At 42.3% G+C, this 20,645-nt stretch overlaps 1 protein-coding gene across 1 annotated transcript in view; it reads right to left on the bottom strand.

Annotated features, from left to right (window-relative positions):
• The window catches only part of BTBD9 (BTB domain containing 9), a 389,548-nt gene that overhangs the window by 77,395 nt on the left and 291,508 nt on the right, over positions 1-20,645 (bottom strand). The window contains exon 9 of the mRNA XM_074332880.1: positions 1,682-1,789. Coding sequence (XP_074188981.1) covers positions 1,682-1,789 — 108 coding nt within the window. The remainder of the gene's footprint in view (positions 1-1,681; positions 1,790-20,645) is intronic.

The raw sequence follows: 20,645 nt of genomic DNA, 5'->3' as shown, positions 1-20,645 counted from the left end.
TAAACATGCTACGTGATAATTACTATACTAATAAGGGTGAGGTCGTCAGATACTGTACCAAACAAGCCATCATCAATGATATTACAAAATCTTGGCCAAATAAGCACATGAAAAGATATTCAGCATCATTAGCCATCAGGAAAGTGCAAATCAAAACCAAAATGAGACGCCATTTTATTTCTACTAGGATGGCTATGAACAAAAAGACAATAACAAGTACTGGTAAGAATGTGGAGAAATTGGAACCCTCATACATTGTTGGTGGGAATGCAAAACGGTATAGCTGCTGTGGAAAATCTGGCAGTTCCTCAAAAACTCAAACAATTACCATTAAGACCCAGCAATTCTACTGCAATTCTAGGTAGATACCCAAGAGAACTGAAAACATATGTCCACATAAAAACTTATACAGAACTGTTCATGGAAGTACTATATACAACAGCCAAAAAAAATGGAAATAATTAAAATGTTCATCAACTGATGAATGGATAAATAAAATGTGGTATCTATCTATCTATCTATCTATCTATCTATCTATCTATCTATCTATCTATTGGATTAAATATTATTCAGTCATGAAAAGGAATGAAATGCTGATATGTGCTATAACATGAATGAACCTTGAAAAGATTATACTAAGCGAAAGAAGCCAGGAAGAAAAGATCACTTACTACATGATGCCATTTATATAAAATGTCTAGAATATGCAGATAGAAGTAGATTATTAGGTGCTGGGGCCAAGGGAGCTGGAGGGAAATGGGGAGACTGTTAATGGGTAGACTTCTTTTTGGAGTGACGAAAATGTGCTAGAACATTAGATAGTAGTGATGGTTGCGTAACTCAGTGAATACATTAAAAACCACTGCATTATATGATTTAAAAGGGTGAATTTTATGGCATGTGAATCATATCTCAATTAAAAAAATATCAGCTATTTGCTTTATCATGCCTGCCAGAGAATATGGACCTGAGCTCTGTTCCGGTAATGACTGGAAAGGGTATGAGGGAATCTTCTAGGATGCTGGAATTGTGCTAATTTTGAACTGAGTGGTAGTTAAATGAGTATACACACATGTAAATATTCATTCTAGGCATGATTCTAGGCAGGAACGAGCAGAATCCTTCCTGCTGGCTTCCCCACAGCCAGAGTAAGCGCCAACAAAGCCCCAGTGCCTTATGCATGAAATGCCCGTTTGCCTACGAAGAACCTAAGGTACGAGCTTTCTTCAGTTTAGGTAACTGTGTAGCTAACACGGAGAAGAGATAAATATTTAAAGCTAACCTTGAGAATGCCATGAGGGTGGGGAATAGGATAGAATCCCAGCATAATTACTAAAGTGTGTACTGCATCAGCAAAATTTTCTAAAAGTCCTAAAGGGTAGTGTGGGGTGTGGGGGGAGGATCCAAGAGAGGATTGTATCTTTCTTTACCTGCTTAGCTACATGCCATTTTCGAAGGTCAAGTTTAAATCACAAAATACGGAAAGCTTGTTTGGTCATATAACGTAAATTCTCATTTAAGTACTTAATAGTCAAAACTGAAGTAAAGGATCATCAGAATGTTTTCAACCTCCAAATAAGATATAATTTGGTGATTCCATGAATCTTCATTGGAACTTTCAGAAACCATTGGAAAGCCTGTTTTTTAAATTGGAATAAATTCCTCAAAAGATGTCACTTACTTGCAGGAGACTTTAGTTCTGTCAGCCACCATGGTCCACTGTTGCTGGTTGGTGGAAACCTCAACGTAGTAGCTGTAGCTTCGATCGTCGCAGTCCCAAAGCAATAACCTGAACAAACGGCAAACAAGGATGCTATGAATGTTCTGACGGGCTGTTTCTTAGGCTGTAGGCATGCGGGATCCATGTCTACCCATCCCTCCTGCCTGCCTCCTTTGCCCCTAGGAATGGACAAAGAAAGTGAATCGCCAACAAAATGAATCTCTCAACAAGTTTGGTCTGCAGGAAGAAGGCGGAGTTAGTCTGCAGGAAGAAGTTTGGCTCTTTAGGAATTTATTTCATAAGTCATCCCATCCCAGGCAGCCTCTGTCCGCCAAGTGGCACAGCTTGTCTGACTGGCTGATCAGGGAGAAGATGTCACCAAATCCCTCCTTCCAGTCTTATAATTCTCACCTTCAGTGGGCTGGGCTCTCCAAAGGTAACATCCAGAGGCCACGTTCTCGGGAGAATCTGTGTTTTCTAATTGGTAATAACTAACATGTCCCAATGACCTTAATTATCATATTTTAGGTTCCTTCTCATTCTTAGTAGGCTTTTGTTTGTATAGCTTTGGTAAGATTGTCTGATTTGGAGATACAGGCAAATACATATTCATTAATAAAACTTTCCCATTATTTAGAAATTATCTTGGTCCTGTTCTTCTTATCCCCTCTTTAGCCCACATAAGAACCTAATCATTGACTATATGATTCCATTTGCATAAAGCTCAAAAGAGACAAAATTTACCTATGGTGACAGGAACCAGAATAGCGGTAACCTCTGAAGGAGGTAATGACTGGACAAGTGTATAAGGGAACCCTCTGGGATGCTGGAAATGTGCTGATTTTGATCTGAGTAGTAGTGACATGTAAATATTCATCGAGCTGTATATAAAATATCTGTGCACTGTATGTGTTACTCCTCACTTTTTAAAAATAGAGGAAAAAAACAAAAAACAAACTCTAAGTATTGTAATACGGGATCAGACTCCAGTCCAGCATTCTGCTTCTGACAGTGCCACAGTGGTGAGAGATCATTATTTTCTATCATGGCAGCCTCCTATGTCCTTCCACACAATATACTATCTTACTGCTTTACAGGTAGTCATGACATTTCCTTCCTCCACCAACTAGAAAGACAGTGAGCTCCCTGAAGGCAGTACCTACGTCTTACTGGGTTTTCCATCCTCAGTACTTGCATAGCATCTCACATGGAGCCTACACTCAATGAATGTTTGCTGAGCAAATACATTATATAGTAATAATAATGATAATTATTACCATAACGTTCAACAATTCTTTGATGCTTACTGTGCACCAGGCCCAATGTTAAGTGCTCTATGTAATTTATCTTATTAAATCCTTCCAAAAATCCTCTTAACAAACATTATTATTCTTATCAAATTATAGATGGTAAAAATGAGGCATAAAGCTGTTAAGCAACTTGTCTAAGCTCAGTTAGTGATGGTATTATAAATACCAGGTTCTCACCCAGTGTCCTCACCAAAGCCTACTTCTGTAATACCTCTGCCTAATGCTTCCTTTACTCGCCCTGGATAGATCTGGGCCATAATTTTCAACCGGTAACCTATCACTCTACAAAAATAGTTCAGATGATTTTCCCTTAATCTTGCAATCATAACCAATGAAAACCCTTTGTACAGGTTCAGTTTAGCCTCACCTATAAAGCTATTATTGAGGATAAGAAATACCACCGTGCTCCCCTTTCCCTTTCCCCTTTGTTCCTTGTTTTCAATTATAACTTTTTTGCTTTCGATGACTAAGTCGACAATACCTAGTATTTTGGAATTCATCTTTTAAGCACAGAAAACTATTAAAAGGTTCTGGAAAGCATAAACAGATTATACCTACTGATTCCCTTTAATTCACGGGAGTATTTAATCTCTCGGAGTACGCTGAATGAGTCAGACAGGATCCCACCCTATTGTTTTTATGAGTCCAATAATTCTACTCTTAGATTGTATCAGTTTGCCTGATAAGAAAGTGAATCATTTCCCTCATTAGTCATTTCCTCAAATATTATTGTAGTCTCTCAGCATGTTGATACAGTTAGCCTACGCTAATTTATATTTATGTTTAGTAACTTTTAAAAGTGTACTTTTTGCATCTATGTTTGCATGGTTCTCAAAATGATTATAAGCCTTTTAGAATGACCATTGATCTTTTTCTTTTTTAAAAATAATTCTACTCCAAATATGTGCTCTGTTCATAGTGTCAGTTTCTCTTATACATGTTCTGGGCCGAAATCATTCATAACTCTGCCAGACTTGATTCAAACCAGGAAAACATGTCAAATTAATTAATTATTCTCTTTACTTAGTTAACAGCTCTGGTAACGGGCTTTTTGGGAGACAATGTTGAGGCTATTTCCCCAACGGATCCTTTGGATTATTTATGGAGAGCCAGGTCTACCATAATCCCGCTCCCTCTGATAATAATGAGTTAGTGTTCCTACCAGTGTATCCCAATTAAAATAATCAGGCCCTTTTGGAATAGAATCTAACCAGATCTCGAAATGTTTCATGGGAAAAGACCGCCCCAAGGATATGGGATATGGAGAAGATAAAAAGGAAGACCGATTATGAGAACCATAAATGTTCTCGGAGAGATTCTTGGAGTGACAGCATATTGAAAGAATTTCTCAAGTTGTGCGTATTGTGTCCCATAGTAGTTTATTCTATAAAGTCCTCCAATTTGTTTCAAGGGAAATTATTATGTTAAAATGAGGATCACCTGTAATTCCAATAATTTCGTAAACACATACACACGGTGCAAGTTATTTGCAACTTGCTTGTTTTGTTTCATGGTCTATTATGAATACCTTTTTTGTATCATCAAATAGTCGTCCTCATTACACGTACTGGCTTCGCAGAATTTTGCTGTATGGATGTATCATCATTTATTTAATCAGTCTCTTATTACTGGGCACTTAGGTAGTTGATAACTTTGTGCTGTTAATGAAAACTCGGTGAACATTCTTATAAGCTAAATCTATGATTGCTGCCTTTGAAAGTTTCCATAAGTGAAATTCCTGGAGCAGGGCATATGAGGCGGCCTTGATATAGTTAGAAAATAACTGTACACCTCTCCCCCTCCCACAAACAAAAGTTTGTACCAATTTACACTCACACTACCAAGAGTGTATAACAAATCCCATTTCTGTGAGTCACCACCAATACTGTGCTTTATCTTTAAAAATACTGTCAATTTGACAGACAAAATATATCTCATTATATAGTTTAATTTGCAGCTTTTCACTTGCCATTGAACTTGAACATTTTACCCATTTTCTACTTATATTTATCCTTTTGTTAATGACTTACAAGATGCCCTCTGTATTCTAAGGATATTAATCCACTGCCTATCATAGTTTGTATGCTGAAGATATTAATTTTTATTAGCCTAGTCAATCGATCTCTACCTCAGTAATTTTTCCTGGCCTAAAGTCTTTTTTCTGAACAGCAGCCAAATGCACAGACTGATCGAGACATCTCCTCTCTATTTCTCTATTAAGAGGTCCCTGGGGGCTGGAAATGTGGGGTCATGGTGACTCCTGAGTGGAAAAGGGACACTGATAATGGATCTGAGGTTATCCAGCCCAGGGCTCAGACTCATTTACACTTTTGAATTTTTAAGAGAGATTCGAATTCATGGGCCAGGGTATTATTTACTTGGAATTTAGGTTTAGCCAGGAATGAAAATCCCTTTGTTGATTCAACTGAAAAAAAAGCAAGCACAGCTTACGGACAGTAAAGGGAAAGCTGGCTCCATTTATTTTTTCCATGGAGAGGCATTTTGTTCTTGGAAGGCACAATTGCAAAGCCAACTCCCTTCACTTCTTTCCCTGCCCACAAAGTCTGTTCTGATGTCTTTCCACCTGCAACAACACAGAGATATTTCCGGTTTGTAATCTGCCCGAAGAATGTCTGCCCAGGGAGCTGGCCCTGGACCCGTGCACGCACTCCCTCTGACTGGAACTGAGTGGAGCTCCTTACATGGACGCCCTGCATCTGCAACCTCCACCCCGACATCAAAAGCCCTTTTCAAAGTAAGCCGCTGGCCAAAGCTATCAATGCAGATCAGTCTGTGTCTAGCTGTTGCCACACCCCCCTCACCTAATGAGCACATGAAATGCCCGGTGATGGGAAATGCCTCTTCTCTGTCTTCCTTTATTCTCATTGTGGAGTTTCCCTTCAAAGCAGTAAAATGCTGGGCTTTTAAAAATTGATTAACAGATGTGATTTTGCCTACATCTCCCATAAACGCTCTGGCTGGCTGCAAACCATTGATTACCACGGTTCAGTTTACAGCAACTAATTGCTCTCTTTGCTGGTGTTTTGATACAAAATTCAATAGCGAATATGTTTTCAAAACTCCTGTCTTTGTGGCTCGAGTCAGAAGTGACTTGAGGCAAACCCAGTGGACTGAGTTTTTTCCCTTCTTTAAAATAATTGCTCTCTCATCAGTCTGTGAAGAAAGTTTCCAAATTGTAGCATTCTAATTGGAAAGTCTGCATTATGCATGCGATGACAAACTGTGTTGTGCTGAATGGCATTTTTTTTCATCCCTTTCTTAAGGGATTAATTCTGTGCCAGACTGTGAACAATGGCCGAGGTTTAATAGTTGAGATCAACAGCTTCTCCACTGAATTGGCTCCTCTTTCAGATGACGAGCAAGTGTCTGTTTTGCCTGTTTCTAACTTGTCCATTGTCTGTGGGAGACTCCACTGGAAGGCCTGGAGCCACGACTGCTGCTGTTGCAGAGTTTTCTCATTCGGGTGAAAACAAGACAACTAAGGGAAGATCAATTGCCATGATATTAGTAATATGATAATAATATATCATCAAACCCACTTCTAATCTCTCAGTCAAAATCAAATCTGACCTACAAAATTTGTACAGACTATTCTTTGTTAAAGGTCTTCAGAAATTAAGTCCTTCAGAAATAACTGTCCTCCATTCAACAATTAGACAAATATTTACTGAGTACTGACTAAGTGACACAATTTACTTGTACTGCAGCTTCATCCCTTGGGAAATTAAAGGTCTAGATTTGATAGTTTCTAAGGTCTCTTTCGGTTCTAACATTTGATAATTCTCTGCGACAGCAATATGAAGTAGAGGTTGTTTTTGTTTTTGACACACTTATCCATTACATACATAGTAAACCCCTCTCTTTGAGACTTCCTGGCCTAACCTGGAGGTAAACATGGTATATCCTGAGCTTGGTTTGTAGACTTGACTGCATTCTAGGAAGAAACACTACCCATGCTGTGTCAATCAGATTTCCTCTAAAAAATTTTAGAATTATGTGAGATTCTAGCTAACTGGCCCTGTTCATTTAAAATGAGATGATGAAAATGCAGGCATTCTGGGGGTGATCCTCTTTCAGCAGAGGCACAAAAGAAACAAAGGAAGGAAGTCACCTGCAGTGAGAAGCAAAGGAGACAGATGGCATGGCCCAGCGAGGGTTGTCTGGGCTCCTGGCAGAATTCCAGTACCTAATTTAGTACCTGTGAGGGCCACCACAATTTCTGTCCCAGTGTTCTATGAGAAATCTCCCAATCATTGAAATAAAATCATCATTTATAGCTTAAGCCACCTTTTCCTGGTTTCTGCAGCTTGGAACCTAAAGGGCCGAAGACAAGATAAGCTCCTAGCGGAGTGTGTGAGACAGAAAAGGGACTCAAGAGTGGATGTTCAGATGACAAGGATGACGTGATGGCTACAGGGCCAGAGAGACAATGAGGGGAAGACCGGGGCTGGTGAGGAAGCTCATTCTGGATGGCAATCTTTTCATACAAGTATGAAAAGAGGTTCTTTGTAGAACTGAGAATGGGAGGACTGCAGTTTGGGGTCGAAAGGCAAAACAGGCTTGCGAATAGGCTCTGTGGGGCCAGCTGAGCTGCAGGGAGGGGCCCTGGCAAAAATGGAACCATCGGCAGAGTTTACAACTGTCTTCAGCAGTGGTTCTGAGGGAGCAGGAGAGAAGCGGCAGGTGGACAGTGACAAGGCGATGCAGGGCAGGGCCAGGCAGAGGAGGTACCAGTTCTGGCTGCTGAGGAGTTAAGTGCGGTCAGAGGGAGCTGAGTAACTTTCAGAATAGAGAGGGACTGCCGGTCATGAAGCGGAAGAACGGATGCGATAGACATGAAGGTGAGGGAGAGAGGTAGGAAGTTGTGGCCACAAAGGGAAATTACAGTGTTTTCACCTCATTCCGAGGAGTCCAGTTCTCACTCTTCTGAATGAGGATCAGACAGACAAACATCACGTTATAGGCTCTATTCTACCTCTGCTGTTGAGAGGCAGGAGGGAGCTGTAACAGCTGCTGGAAGGAACTCATACAGCTTCCGAGGAACAACCTTACTGGTAAGAACCTGGGATTTTCCCAAAGATGAGAGGGAACCTCACGGCTGGTTGTCACAGGGTTCGATCGTGTAGCGTCTTCCTCCAGTGGGGAGCAAGGTCAAGCTGAGAAAAGCTGCTGGAAGGCTGCAGGCCCAAAATAAGATTCTCAGCAGGAGATTGAAAGCGACTACGCTTTATCAAAAGTGTGCAAAGTGGGCCCGGTAGCCACCCTGCAGCTTCCAGACACGAGGAGCTGCCACCATGGGGCCATAACCTTTCAGGGCAGAGGCAACACCAGCTTTCCTCCAACAGCAGGAGGAGGGAAATATAAGCTGCTCACCAGAAGGAAGAGGGTTTGGGGAAATATGTCAGTCAGGGGACATCAGTGAGTCTACACACTGTCTGATATTGTTTAATTTCCCCTATCTTCGACATAGAGGGTGATTTCTCTAAGAGAGGAAGAAGTGTGGCTCTAGTAAACAATATTCTCTTGTATCTGGTGAGTGAAAGACAAGAGCAAGCTCTCAGTGTTCTGGCATACGCGGATGTCATGTCTGTGTTTAGTCACCGAAGCCCCAGGATGACAAAAAGTGAGGAGGTGGCAAAGTACACACTGGGGCTCCACTGTGCAGGCTGGCTCACTGAGAAAGGGCAGCATGAAAGGAGGGCTTTCTCTCCATCACGTCTTACATTGAACACAATATAATCCAGGTAAATTACATGAAAGTAGAGAAATGTCGAGGGAGAGTATGCCTGTAGGACATCGCCATCTGGATGGCTAGAGACAAAACTTCCCAAAAGCTGGAGACAATACAAAATTACCAACTTTTAACAGTTAATTGAGACCATCATTTCCTGCCCTGGAGAGGTTAAGTTTTTAATTTCTAGTTTTTGGTGATAACATAAAAGGTTAACAACCCCATACTGCCAAATAGCATGGGTGCAACTGCAAGATTCAATGCATCCAAGAGTGTGGACGAAATGGTGAACATAATCCCACCTCACACTCACCTCACCGGTTTCAAAATGTTTTTGTGTACATTATCACATTTAGAAAAAAACAACAACAATTTATAATCACACACTTCCTGCTTTCAATGCAAATCTGTTTTTCTAAGTTACTTGGTTAATTTTCTTATAGGGACTAAACACTGCCCAAGCAATCTTTCACAGATTAATCAATCACTTGGCAAACTCGTTAGTAATAAATAAGTTTTGGCCGAGGCTTATGATCTAGATTTCATTACACAGTCCAATGTGATGAAAATTCTTTCATTTTATGCTTTCAGTGTGGACATATGAGAAAATTTTGTCCAGGCCAAACAGCCCTTGAGAAGAAAAGCAGTTTTCTTCTATTTTTCAAGGTGACTCTTTCCAATGCAGCCCCTTTCTTAAGCAAGATGTTGGCATCAAACATATTGGGAACCATTTCAAACAGGGAACCATTTTAAAAGGTGAAGTCTCATTATACTGCAGACCTTTTCGGCAGTGACACACTAGGCAGGCATGTGGCTTTTACAGCTCCTTCCCTGCATTTAAATCTGGTGGTGTCAATTCCCTCTAGGCAGTAAGGCCACCTTCCTTGATCTCAGCGACTTCCTCATCATGACTCAAATACACAATCAGTGACATTAGGCCTGATTCTGCTCATCAGCGGGATCGGAAAAGCACGTGAAAGAGGTAGAAATGGAGGGTCCTGCCCAGACCACAGGGCTTAGCTCCCTGGGTACCAAGTCCTGCTCACTTGCAGCTTCATTTGCTATAGGAAGGCTAGTAGGGGCTGTTGTAATTTTTGAAGGCCAGAATCAGTTTCGTCTATTAACAGCTGTAGGCAATACGCATTTGTGTAAGTTTTTCTGTTCCCTGTTCCCAAATCTATGAAGTTATTTGCAGGGTGAGAGGAAGGGACGGGCATGCTGAAGAGCTCCAAGCTTGCTATCCTACCAGCTGAGTGTTAGGGGTCTAACTCCTTGATCTTTACTTATATCTATGACTCCTATGTGATCAATTCGCCCCACTGTGGACCTTCATCCAACAGGGAGGGGAAGCTCCCGCTCCCTGCATAACACCATCCAATGTCCTTTCCCTTCAGTTTTCAGGACCAAGTTCAATCAGAAGGGACCACCCTGACCATGCTTCTACATGCAGGGACGATGCACGGCTGTGGTCTTGGCATTCCTCACAGTCCCCAGTACATCCTGCGCCCTACTGAGCTGAACTGAAGGAGACATGGGGAGCAGGACAGGAGAGGATGATGGACAGTGGAGAGGTGTGGGGACAGAGCCCCAGAGAGTAGTTTACAGGCTCTCGGCCTCACGTGGAAGGGTGCTGGCTCGGGTGGTGGATGGCCGTCGGCTGTGGCTGATTGGCCGTCGGCTGTGGCTGATTGGCCGTCGGCTGTGGCCGGTTAGCTGATTGGCCGCTAGTATAACTGCTGCGGCCACGGAGGAGAGCCGAGGACTGCCAAGGATTGCCGAGGAGAGCAGAAGAGGAGAGCTGAGGAGAGCGGAAGAGAGGAGAGGAACAGAGTCGAGAGAGTGGAGGAGAATCGTCGGTCGGTCGGTCGGCGGAAAGGCGGACGGCAGGTCGCGCGTCCAGTGGGCCCAGCCTCCAGTGAGACCATAGTGGTATGACTCCCCTACCTATGGCTCCGTGGGTGTTCCCTTTTGGCCTCACCATATCCTGCGTTCTTGTGTGGGGAGCGGGAGCAGAGACCGAGCAGGCCTCCACGCACGACAAATGGCGCAGCGAGCAGGGTCTCCCACACGACAAGAGGGAACTACAGATAAATCACCCTTCTCACCAAACCCAGGAAGCTCATCCCGGTACAGCAGCTTTTAACGCTCCATGGACTGAATACGGTTCTATCCAAAAACACCCCCAGCAGTCCTCTATCCCCACACCATTTTGGAGAATCTCACATAAGAGATAATTTATGGAATATACCAATGCTGACTATTTCATCTCTTGAGCTCATTCTTCCGCCCCTTCTCTGACCACATGCTAATATGTGCCCACGTGCACAGAGTCTACTTGTCTATGGGAGAACTCACGATTAGCTACAGGCAGATCTTTGTATTCTCTCAGCCTGGTGATAAGGGAGAGAATGGAAGGGCAAAAACGAGGTGGGAGGCTCAACTCTGAATATTAAGGTGAGAGAACATTCCAGCAGGGATGAACTACAAGGCAAAACTCTTCCTATGCAGTCCTGTCATCTCTTTATTTTTGTTCTCACCAAATCTCTTCTCTGGTCTCTCTTAACACAGCCAGTACTATTTTCCTACGTCTCTCTCTCTCTCTCTCTCTCTCTCTGTCTTCTCAGTCTGACCTTTTCAACCAAATCAGATCTGGGTTTCAACCTTTGCTCCAGCTTTGAATCATATTCTCCTCTCCACAGGGCATAGTCTACAAAGTCTTGAGCTCTTGCTGAAAATGATTTTAAAACACTTGCCCATCTAATGCAGGCTGTCCTCCGTCAGCAGGCCACCTGGGCCAGCTGTTGCTCATTTCTCCTCTGATTCTCTCTCTACTAAGTTACTGCCTTACCCTCGTCTCATTCCCAAATCTCATAGTTCTTCTTTTAGGCCCTGTACAATGAAACGCTTGCCTGCGTGCGCTCTCTCTCTCTCTCTCTCTCTCTCTCTCTCTCTATCTCTTTATTGCTCTATCTTTCTCTCACCTGGACTAAATTTCCTCCCTTTAAGTCCCTTCTCTAATGAACTTCCTTCAGGGAATTCTTCTGTGAAGGCTTTCACATGAAAACAACTACCCTCTCAAACAGCAAAATGAAACTATAAAAAGTTGCAATTGCTATAAAATTTAGACACGCAGAATATGTAGATTATTCTAGTTGAAGTCTGAGGTGTCTGACAAATCATAATCCTCTATGTGGACATGACTTACCATTAAAATAAAGACAAGATTAATCAGACTAATAATAGTAACGTCCTCTCCACCGATACATAAAAGTGAGAATCCTAACTATAAGTACTTATAAACAAAAGATAATTAATCAATTTAATATGTAACTGTGTGATAAATCTTTTGAAGAATGGTAAGAAGCAAGAAAAAAGGCAAAATTTTATGTAATTTTTGGTAACGGCTAGAGGGAAAAATGGCTAATTATGTTTTTTAATGGAATTCTTTTGATCACTGGCCACTCAGTACAGTTTTCTTGATCCAGGTCTTCAAAGCTGGGATCGTAAGTTTTAATTCAAATGTTTTCAGTTGAACATTAATAACTCTAACTTTTGTAACGGCTAAACAGCTGTAATTAAATCAACCTGGTGTGGGCTACAGGACCACAGACTAAGTGGGGAGTTGTCATTGTTTTCTGGAATCACCTAGACTGTTTTCCCCAGAGTGGGAGGCCCAGGCAAGGGCTCTGACTAGGGAGGGGCTGCCCCCCGCCCCCCATTGCTTCAAAAGAAGTGAGGATGCCGGCTTCTGTCTCCTCGGTACTCACCAGAATTGCAGAGTAGCTTCCCCTCCCTCCCACATTTGTTTGGTTGAAGGATAGGCAGGCAAGAGAAAAACACTCCCTCTTTAGATGTATTCTGCACGAGCTGCCTTTTAAGAAATAACCCTCCCAGGGGCCAACATGAATATTCACCAGAGTGTACTGGGCACTGGGGCCAGTCTCTATGCCATGTACACTAATCCTTCAAAATGTATTCCAGGCGAGCTACCAGGGCAAACTCCTGTGCAGAACCTGGGCTTTCCGGTGATGGATATTGGACGGCTGCAAGGAGGAAATGTGAGTGAAGGAGGCAGATATGAATAAATCACTCCTACCTGCACAAGGCCCTGCTGCAGCTAGCCAGCCCTTGCCACTGGGACTCAAGCACAGCGTGAGGCTTCATTAGAATACTGCACTCTGTGAATGAAGCTGTTTCTTTTGTTCATCTGGCTTATCCGTCCTCATTAAGAAGAACAAACATTTATCTTCCCTGTGCCCCATAACCCTATCTGTTGGACCCCCGTTTACTTTCTCCTTATTTTGGCTGATAGGACCCACATAGGCATCCTGAGAACACAGTCCTGGTACCATGCAGACACCCAATGCGTGTGTACTCGTACGGTGTACACACACACACACACACACACACACACACACACCTCTACACCACTGCTCTAATTCACATTCAGAAAGGTACACACAGAAAAGATTAAGAACTCTCACAAGCCTGGGAAGGAATCATGTCCAGCGTGGTAAGGTCACAGATTTCTTGAATCCTCCCACTCTGGCAGTGAATCGCCAAGAGTCAACACTGAGATTCATGCTGAGGGGAGAAGACTGGCCAAGGCAGCGTGTCTGAGTCACACACGAGACTGTTGGACCTACCATTCTTCAGACAATGAAATGGATGTGTAGGTGCCGGGAATGGGAGACATGCTGGGGTAACCTCCAAGGAGCCAGTGCTGGAACTGTCCCAGCTGTAAGCACAGTTCTACCCTGGTAGCTCGGGGCATCCAGGAGCTTGGGGGCTCCCGGAAGCTCAAAGGAAGAAACAACGAGCCGGGAAGAAGAAATGGTGTGGCTTCCGTGACATTATGGGTCAAGCTACCTCCTGGCCTGTCTGAACCATGAAGGGCTCTGCTGACTCTCCTCTGGGCCGATGAACACACAGACATCCCGAGGCAGCATGGGATAGCGAGGAGCAGTGGCATCTGACGGGAGACCAGTCCCCACTCTGCCTCTACCCTGCAACCTTATTTTCTCAGAGTTATAATCTATTCAGTGGGGTGTGAGGGGAAGGGGAAGAGAGGGCGATGGTTTTTAACATAGATGATTTGTGATCCCTTTTTTAACATCCTTTTTTTTCTTTTCATGACAAAGCAGTTAGCCCTCCATACCTGTGCGTTTCACATCCGTGGGTTTACCCAATCACCGATCAAAACCAGCACATATGTTTGTTCTGTGGTTGGGAATGCGCAGCTGTGGAGGGCTGAGTGTACGCACTGTTCTGTACCATTTTATGTAGGGGACTGGAGCATCCATGGATTTGGGTATCCACAGGGGACCTGGAAACAGTCCTCTGAGACAACCACGGGACGACTGTAATAATGATATTAAGAAATTCTTTGGTGCTTCTTATAAAGTATACATCACGAAAATGTATTATAATTATTGCAAAAACTGTAAAGCAGTATTTTCAAAAATATTCACTAGAGCAGAACTTTTTTTTTACAGACATTGCTTTAGAAGAACCCCAATATCCGTAACAGATAAAAGCAAAACTGCTTTTAGGGTCAGATTTGGGACTGTGGCCTCACTTGCCAGACTTGCTCTTGATCCTTCCTTGTGGCAGCTCCCAAGGCTCACCTCCCCCACCCCCACAAAACACAGGAGGAAAAACCACTGGGTCGTGGTGTTTATCTTGTACCCCAGACTGAATGCTGATATGAATATTCATATCTTATAATAACAGGCTTGTAAGTATCATTATTCAGTTTTGAAACCATGGCAGAAGGCTAATGGACGTCCCTCATTCTCTGCTTTCACCTCTGTGGACCAGAGCTGCTCACGAGGAAAGGAGCTGGAGAGATTAAGCTTTGGTAAACTATGGCCCATGGTGGCCTCTTCTTGTCAGTGAAGTTTTATGACAGTTGAGCAGTTGTGACAGACACTATAGCATACGAAGTCTAAACTTACTACCTGGCCCTTTATGGAAAAAGTTTGCCAATGTCAGGAGCAGACAGACCACCAAAGTGTCCGCACGGAGCAGTCAGGAGTTACGGCATCAAGGTAGAAAATACAGGTACATTTCTAGGCTGAGCTGAGCCTGGAAATGCCTCAAATCTCTTCTGTTGAAAGTGTTTCGGTAGCTTTTCATGTAGCAAATTCCACAGGGAATTTTTAGATTCTGCCATAGTCCTAATCCCGTCTTTGTTACTGTGACAACTGCACTGACTATTCACTATTCTTGGCTTGCCTTTCACCCCCAATTTTTGGTATTTCTCCTAAGACTAAAAAAACAAGAAAAGAAATGGGACCAAAAAAACCCTCAAAAACAAAAAGCTCCAATTAAAAATGAAAACCTGGAAACCATCCCCAAACCTCCCTATTCCCTGAACTGATGAGGTGCCCAGGAGCTGCGGTCTCAGAGTGAAGACGTGCAAACAGGACAGTCACCGAGCACGACCCTCCGGATCCCTCCTACAGGGCCTCCAAGGAGTAGGGTAGGGTGGAAACGTTAGAGAGATGTTTAAAGTCAATAAACAATCCCCACACAAAAGTTACATAGTCACTGATAAGGCAGTTAATATGACAGCAGTAAGATAATAACGTATCAGTTATGGAGGAAAATGACACCACGGACCACGCTGTACCAATTAGGTAGACGGTGCTGAGTTGTTTATTGGTCACCAGGAGAAAATGGATTTGTATGGATCTGTTCCCCTGCTATCGCTTCAGCTCTGTCTACTGTGATTATAAAAGGCATCTTACAAAGACAGCTGACCAAGGCAGTCAGACCGCAAAACAATAAAAACCTTACCATGCTTGGTGTTTTATCAGAACTACTCATTTGGAATCTTTACTGAAACCAATTTTCAGGGGATGACTCTATTTAACATGTTTTTCCCAAGTAGTTCCAACTATCTTCATGAATTCTCTACTTGTTGTGTGAGTCTAACACATACAGCTAACATCTCACTACAGAGACAGAGCCATTTCCCTATTCTACCAAGAAGGCTATTATCAACAAGATCTTATTTATCTGGTTACTGCCAATTCTCAGACAAGTCTCTCTATATAATGCTTTCGCTGTTTCTAATAGGGCTACTGTGAACTTTCTAATAAAAGCACTACTTGATTATAGATACTTTATTTTTTTTAACCTCAGGGAAGAAATGAATGCAGAAGGTTAGACACCAAGAAAAGATTTGACAAGGGTTTGCATCAGACATCAGGGGACAGTTAGATGGTATACGCCTAAGGGACTTAGGAACAAGATCTAGCATCCTAGACCACAATGACCCCTTCCCACAAGGTTCTTGAGGTAACTATATGCCAAGGAAAGTCACAAGTGGGAAGCAAAGGGATAGTTTATTGCTAGTAGAATTTCTGACCCCAAAATCTCATGTAAAAGGCATAGGACATGGAGCACTCCTTACTCCCAAGATGGTTATGCTTGAACAGCTTCCAGCAGAGCAAGCTAGGAGGCCTGCTCTGTTCCTTCTTCAACACCCAAAACTTATTCTTGGTTCTTACCACTACAATTTAAGGAAGGATCAACCTTACACATTCTTGTACAACTGGGAGAGAGTGGGTGAGGGGCAGCTCACTGTCCCCTGCTGCCTACCATGTTTCCCTCAAAATAAGACCTAGCCGAACCATCAGCTCGAATGCGTCTTTTGGAGCAAAAATTAATATAAGACCAGCTTTATATTCATTTTTGCTCCAAAAGACGCATTCGAGCTGATGGTCTGGCTAGGTCTTATTTTTGGAGAAATCGTAGCACTGAGTTGTCCCTGGGCTAAGGGAGTAGCCTACCCTGGCTGCCCTAAATGATAAACGAGGAAGTAAGAATGCCTGAGGAGAGAAAAGGAGGGGTCTGCTTATCACTTCATTGTGAGGATGGCAGAGAGGAGATATTGGGAGAGAGGTAGGAACAAAAAGGGAAGGCGAGGTCTCTTACTAGCCAAGGCCACGTTGGGGTGCAGTGGGAGACAACAGATGTGATCCCACTGAACTGTGACCCACGCCAGTCCTGCCACCTCCCAACCCCAGCAGCCTCTCCCCTGGAAGGAGCTAAATGCCTGGCGTATGGCCACTATTTCGGGAGGAGTGGAAACAGGGACAGGGCGAGGCACAAATAAATGATGAAAGGAAAAGCAGAGTGTGTTTGAACTTCTTCTCCCAAGGTCTAAAATCCTGGGATTGCTATAATTACCCTCCCACTGACTGTACATTCTTGTTCGAAATGTTCCAAAAGCCAGAAACACTCAGTGGAATTCTACAAAACGAAACTCTACATTCCAAGAACTTAGAGGAAGGAAAGACTGGAGGTGGTATGACAGTGTTGGCCCAATACCCGCTGTGAAAGTCCAAGGTCCTTTAAAGTACTAGCTCATCCTAGGGCGGATGGGCGTGATTGTTTTTAACTCCAGATCTTAAAGACTAAAAATGTTATTCCTAGCAGGACTTTTGTCATAATTAATCTGCCACTACAAAATAACATGGATGTGCAATAAAGTTTCTGATATTAGAATTTTATATATGTATGGAAAGAAACTCAACTTACTATAACCTGGTTAAATAAACAGGTGTTTTGGTTAATTAGATATGTCTGGTTAACAGATTCCATGTGGATTGCCAATTTTAACAAGAACTCAGATATTATAAAATGTACTTAACTAGAGTAAGACCACAGCAAATACAATTTATTCCCCTTTTGATAAATGGGAAGGTACCTGGGATCTCGCCTTGCCTCTCAAATTTCATTAGGTGCAGCCACTATGACTGTGCCGGTAAAACAGAAAGACCAGTCACAGAAATCAGTCTATTAAATACTAGGTAACAGTTTGTAACAGAAACTTAGTTTTTTTCAAGAAGTAAATTTCTTGAACAAGAAATCAAACATATATAACCAATAACGCTTCATGTTTTGGATCAAAATTACCCAGGAAGCAGATATAGGCTTTTTATGTACAGAATATTTTTGAGGCTGAATAATAATATAAAATACAATGATTATATTTACTGTTTTGGATACATCCAGAAGCTGTGGGCTTAAAGGGCATCTTTAAAAAAATAAATGGAAAAAAAAAACCCTTATTGAATTCTATACTTTAAATGGTATATGAATTGTATGCTATATGAATTACATCTCAATAAGGCTGTTTAAAAAAATAAACAGAACACATGAAATATGGAGATTTATAAAAATTCCAAAGCAGATGTCAAACGTCAAGCAGGAGGCAGGGATTTGTGGCAGAATTGTGACTGGAAGAGCCAGCCCCTTACCACGACCCTCAGCTTCTCCTCCAACCTTGCTGGGCAAACTGTATGACACAGGGCTACCTACTGGCTAAGTGAAGTCGGCAGCGTGTGGCTTCACATAAAGCTTTAGTTTTTCCTAATAGAAACGGCCAGAGTTGGCTGGCAGGGCTCTTCACCCGTCTACCGCGCTGGGCCCTCCTCCTTCCTGCCCAATGCTGACATAGTTACAGCCCAGCAGTCTTATTTCTCTGAGGCAATCATACATGCGGGAAGACCAAGAAAACTGAAGAGCTCACTAAATGGCAGAAGCTATACCAGCAGCCACCACCTGTGTACTTTTTGTCATGTGAACCCAAAACAAACAAGCAAAACAAAAAAAATTGAAAAACCCAATGTTTTGAAAATCTTTCTTCATTTGGTTCTCTATTATTTGCAGTCAAATGCAACCTCAATGCAAGCTCCTTGGAGTAAATGAGTGCTAGTAATAAAAACACATGCTGTTACTTCTTAGCCACAACATTTAAAGAAAGTTTATACCCTTAGGAAATGAGGGTGGGTTGACCAGAAGGTGTTATACCTCCTCTAATTTTCTTTCTTTTTCTTTTTAAATTAAAATTTATTGGGGTGACAACTGTTAGTAAAGTCACATAGGTTTCAGGTGTACAATTCTGTATTACATCATCTATGTATCACATTGTGTGTTCATCACCCAGAGTCAGTTCTCTTTCCATCACCATATATTTGTCTAATTTTCCTTTTAAGACCATAGGAGGCTGTGTAGGATCTTGCAATAAATTGGAACCTTCCAAGATAAGAGTTGTAGCACTAGTTGCACCTCCACGTTCACGGTGGAGAGAAAGAGAAGGAATTAAATTAGGTGTATGTTGGTTTCTTCATCTCTTACATGGAGACAGTGAAACAGCTAAAGCTCCAGAGCTACTTTAAAATGAGGTAACTAAAAGAACCATTAGCCATTTCAAAACATTAAACAGTACAGAAAATCTAAACAGTCTTGACTGGTGTTCAGTTACAATAAAAGGATAATGTGGCAAGGCTGGCAATGTCATCATCTTTGAGGGACACGGTTTTAGATGTCATAAGGTAAAAGGAAGGAAGAGAAGCTGTTAGGCCTTAGGGGCGAAAGGAAAGAAAATCCAGGGAGAAGTAAAAGCACACTCTGCAGTTATCTAGTAACCCATAACTCTTATACTGAATCTGATACATTGTTCAAAGAGGCAACACAGCAGAAAAAAATGATTCCTCAGCGGGAGCTAACCCCCTGAGCGCCCAGAAAAATTGCTGAAAGGAGTCTGAGAGAGGCACCAACCAGCCTGCCATCATCAACATTGTTCCTAGGACAAGGATGCAGAGTGGAGGTGGATGGAGGTAGAAGAGGTAAGAAGGGGAAGTAGAGAGTTTTTCTGTATCTCAGTGCTTCTACTTGTTCTTAATCAGAAATACAAGAAAGTTGTGGTTAAGTGCCCCGTGCTTACCAGTTTACAAAGGGACAAGCTTAAAAAAAAAAAAAGAGGCAGATAGACAGAGAGATACGGACACCAGGTGCTACAGAGATGCACCAAAAGCATCTTAACAAGGTGACAAAATTGGGCTCCTGGGGGAAATAAATCTTTGATTGAAGGATACCTGAGGAATTGAAGATTTTCAAAGGTAGATTTCTGCTTTGGATTAATTCAAGGATTAACCTTAAATGACTGACCCTTCATCAGTTTTCAGATTTGCTTTGTTCACTTAATACTCAAAAAGTATTTTCAAGCCAAGTGATGTGCTAAATTTGTAGACATTTCATTCAATTTGCTGAAAGAAAGGCCTATGCTGTTTTGGGCCCTCAAGAGAACGGCCACATCTCTGTGACCCTGTATGGCCTGTTCTAGGGCAGCAGCGTGTGAAACACGTGCCAGAGTAAAAGCACAGAAGGAGTGAGTTGATGCTTTTGACCCATTCATTTGACCTTCCAAGGTGAAGGATTCTGGTTTTTTAAAATGGCTGTTCAAAGCACTATTGGTGAAGTATTTGTTGAGAGGGGTCTTAAATAACAATTCCGGATAATCACTAGACATACATTTGTGCATGAAATACCGGGTCAAGTGGGGCTGATAGACTCTGTAAAAATGTCTTCTTGATGGGTTAATCTTTGAATACTAAGAGGATTTTTCTTTTCATGTATCCAGCTATATTTTATGATGACTAGTTGTCAAGTTCCCTAATCACTCAAGAGAGACAAATGGTTGACATGTGCGGTAAATCAAACACACAAACACACACATACACATTTTTCTCTAGCATTTAACCTTTCCTGATTTTCCAAAGAACATCTGAATTCTAGTGCCCCTCCTGTATTTTTAACATGCAATTTAGTTGCCATAGCAATACTTTCCAGACTTGAAACACCTCTAGGATGAAACTGACAGATGCACATTTCCCATGCTCCCAAACTGCTATCTGTGTCCAGGCTCCAGGATTTCTGGTCCCATAAGCATTCACACAGTTCAGACTTCAACCTCTACGGGGAACCACAGACAAAATTTTTTATTCAACAATTTTTTTGGAAATCAGAGTTCCGAGGTCTGAGGGTGATAAGGGAAGACTTTAGTGAA

This window comes from Rhinolophus sinicus, linkage group LG05, assembly GCF_036562045.2.
Source record: "Rhinolophus sinicus isolate RSC01 linkage group LG05, ASM3656204v1, whole genome shotgun sequence".
Classification (NCBI taxonomy): Eukaryota; Metazoa; Chordata; class Mammalia; order Chiroptera; family Rhinolophidae; genus Rhinolophus; species Rhinolophus sinicus.
The sequence above is the reverse complement of the archived record's forward strand: the minus strand, read 5'-3'. Positions and strand labels throughout refer to the sequence as shown.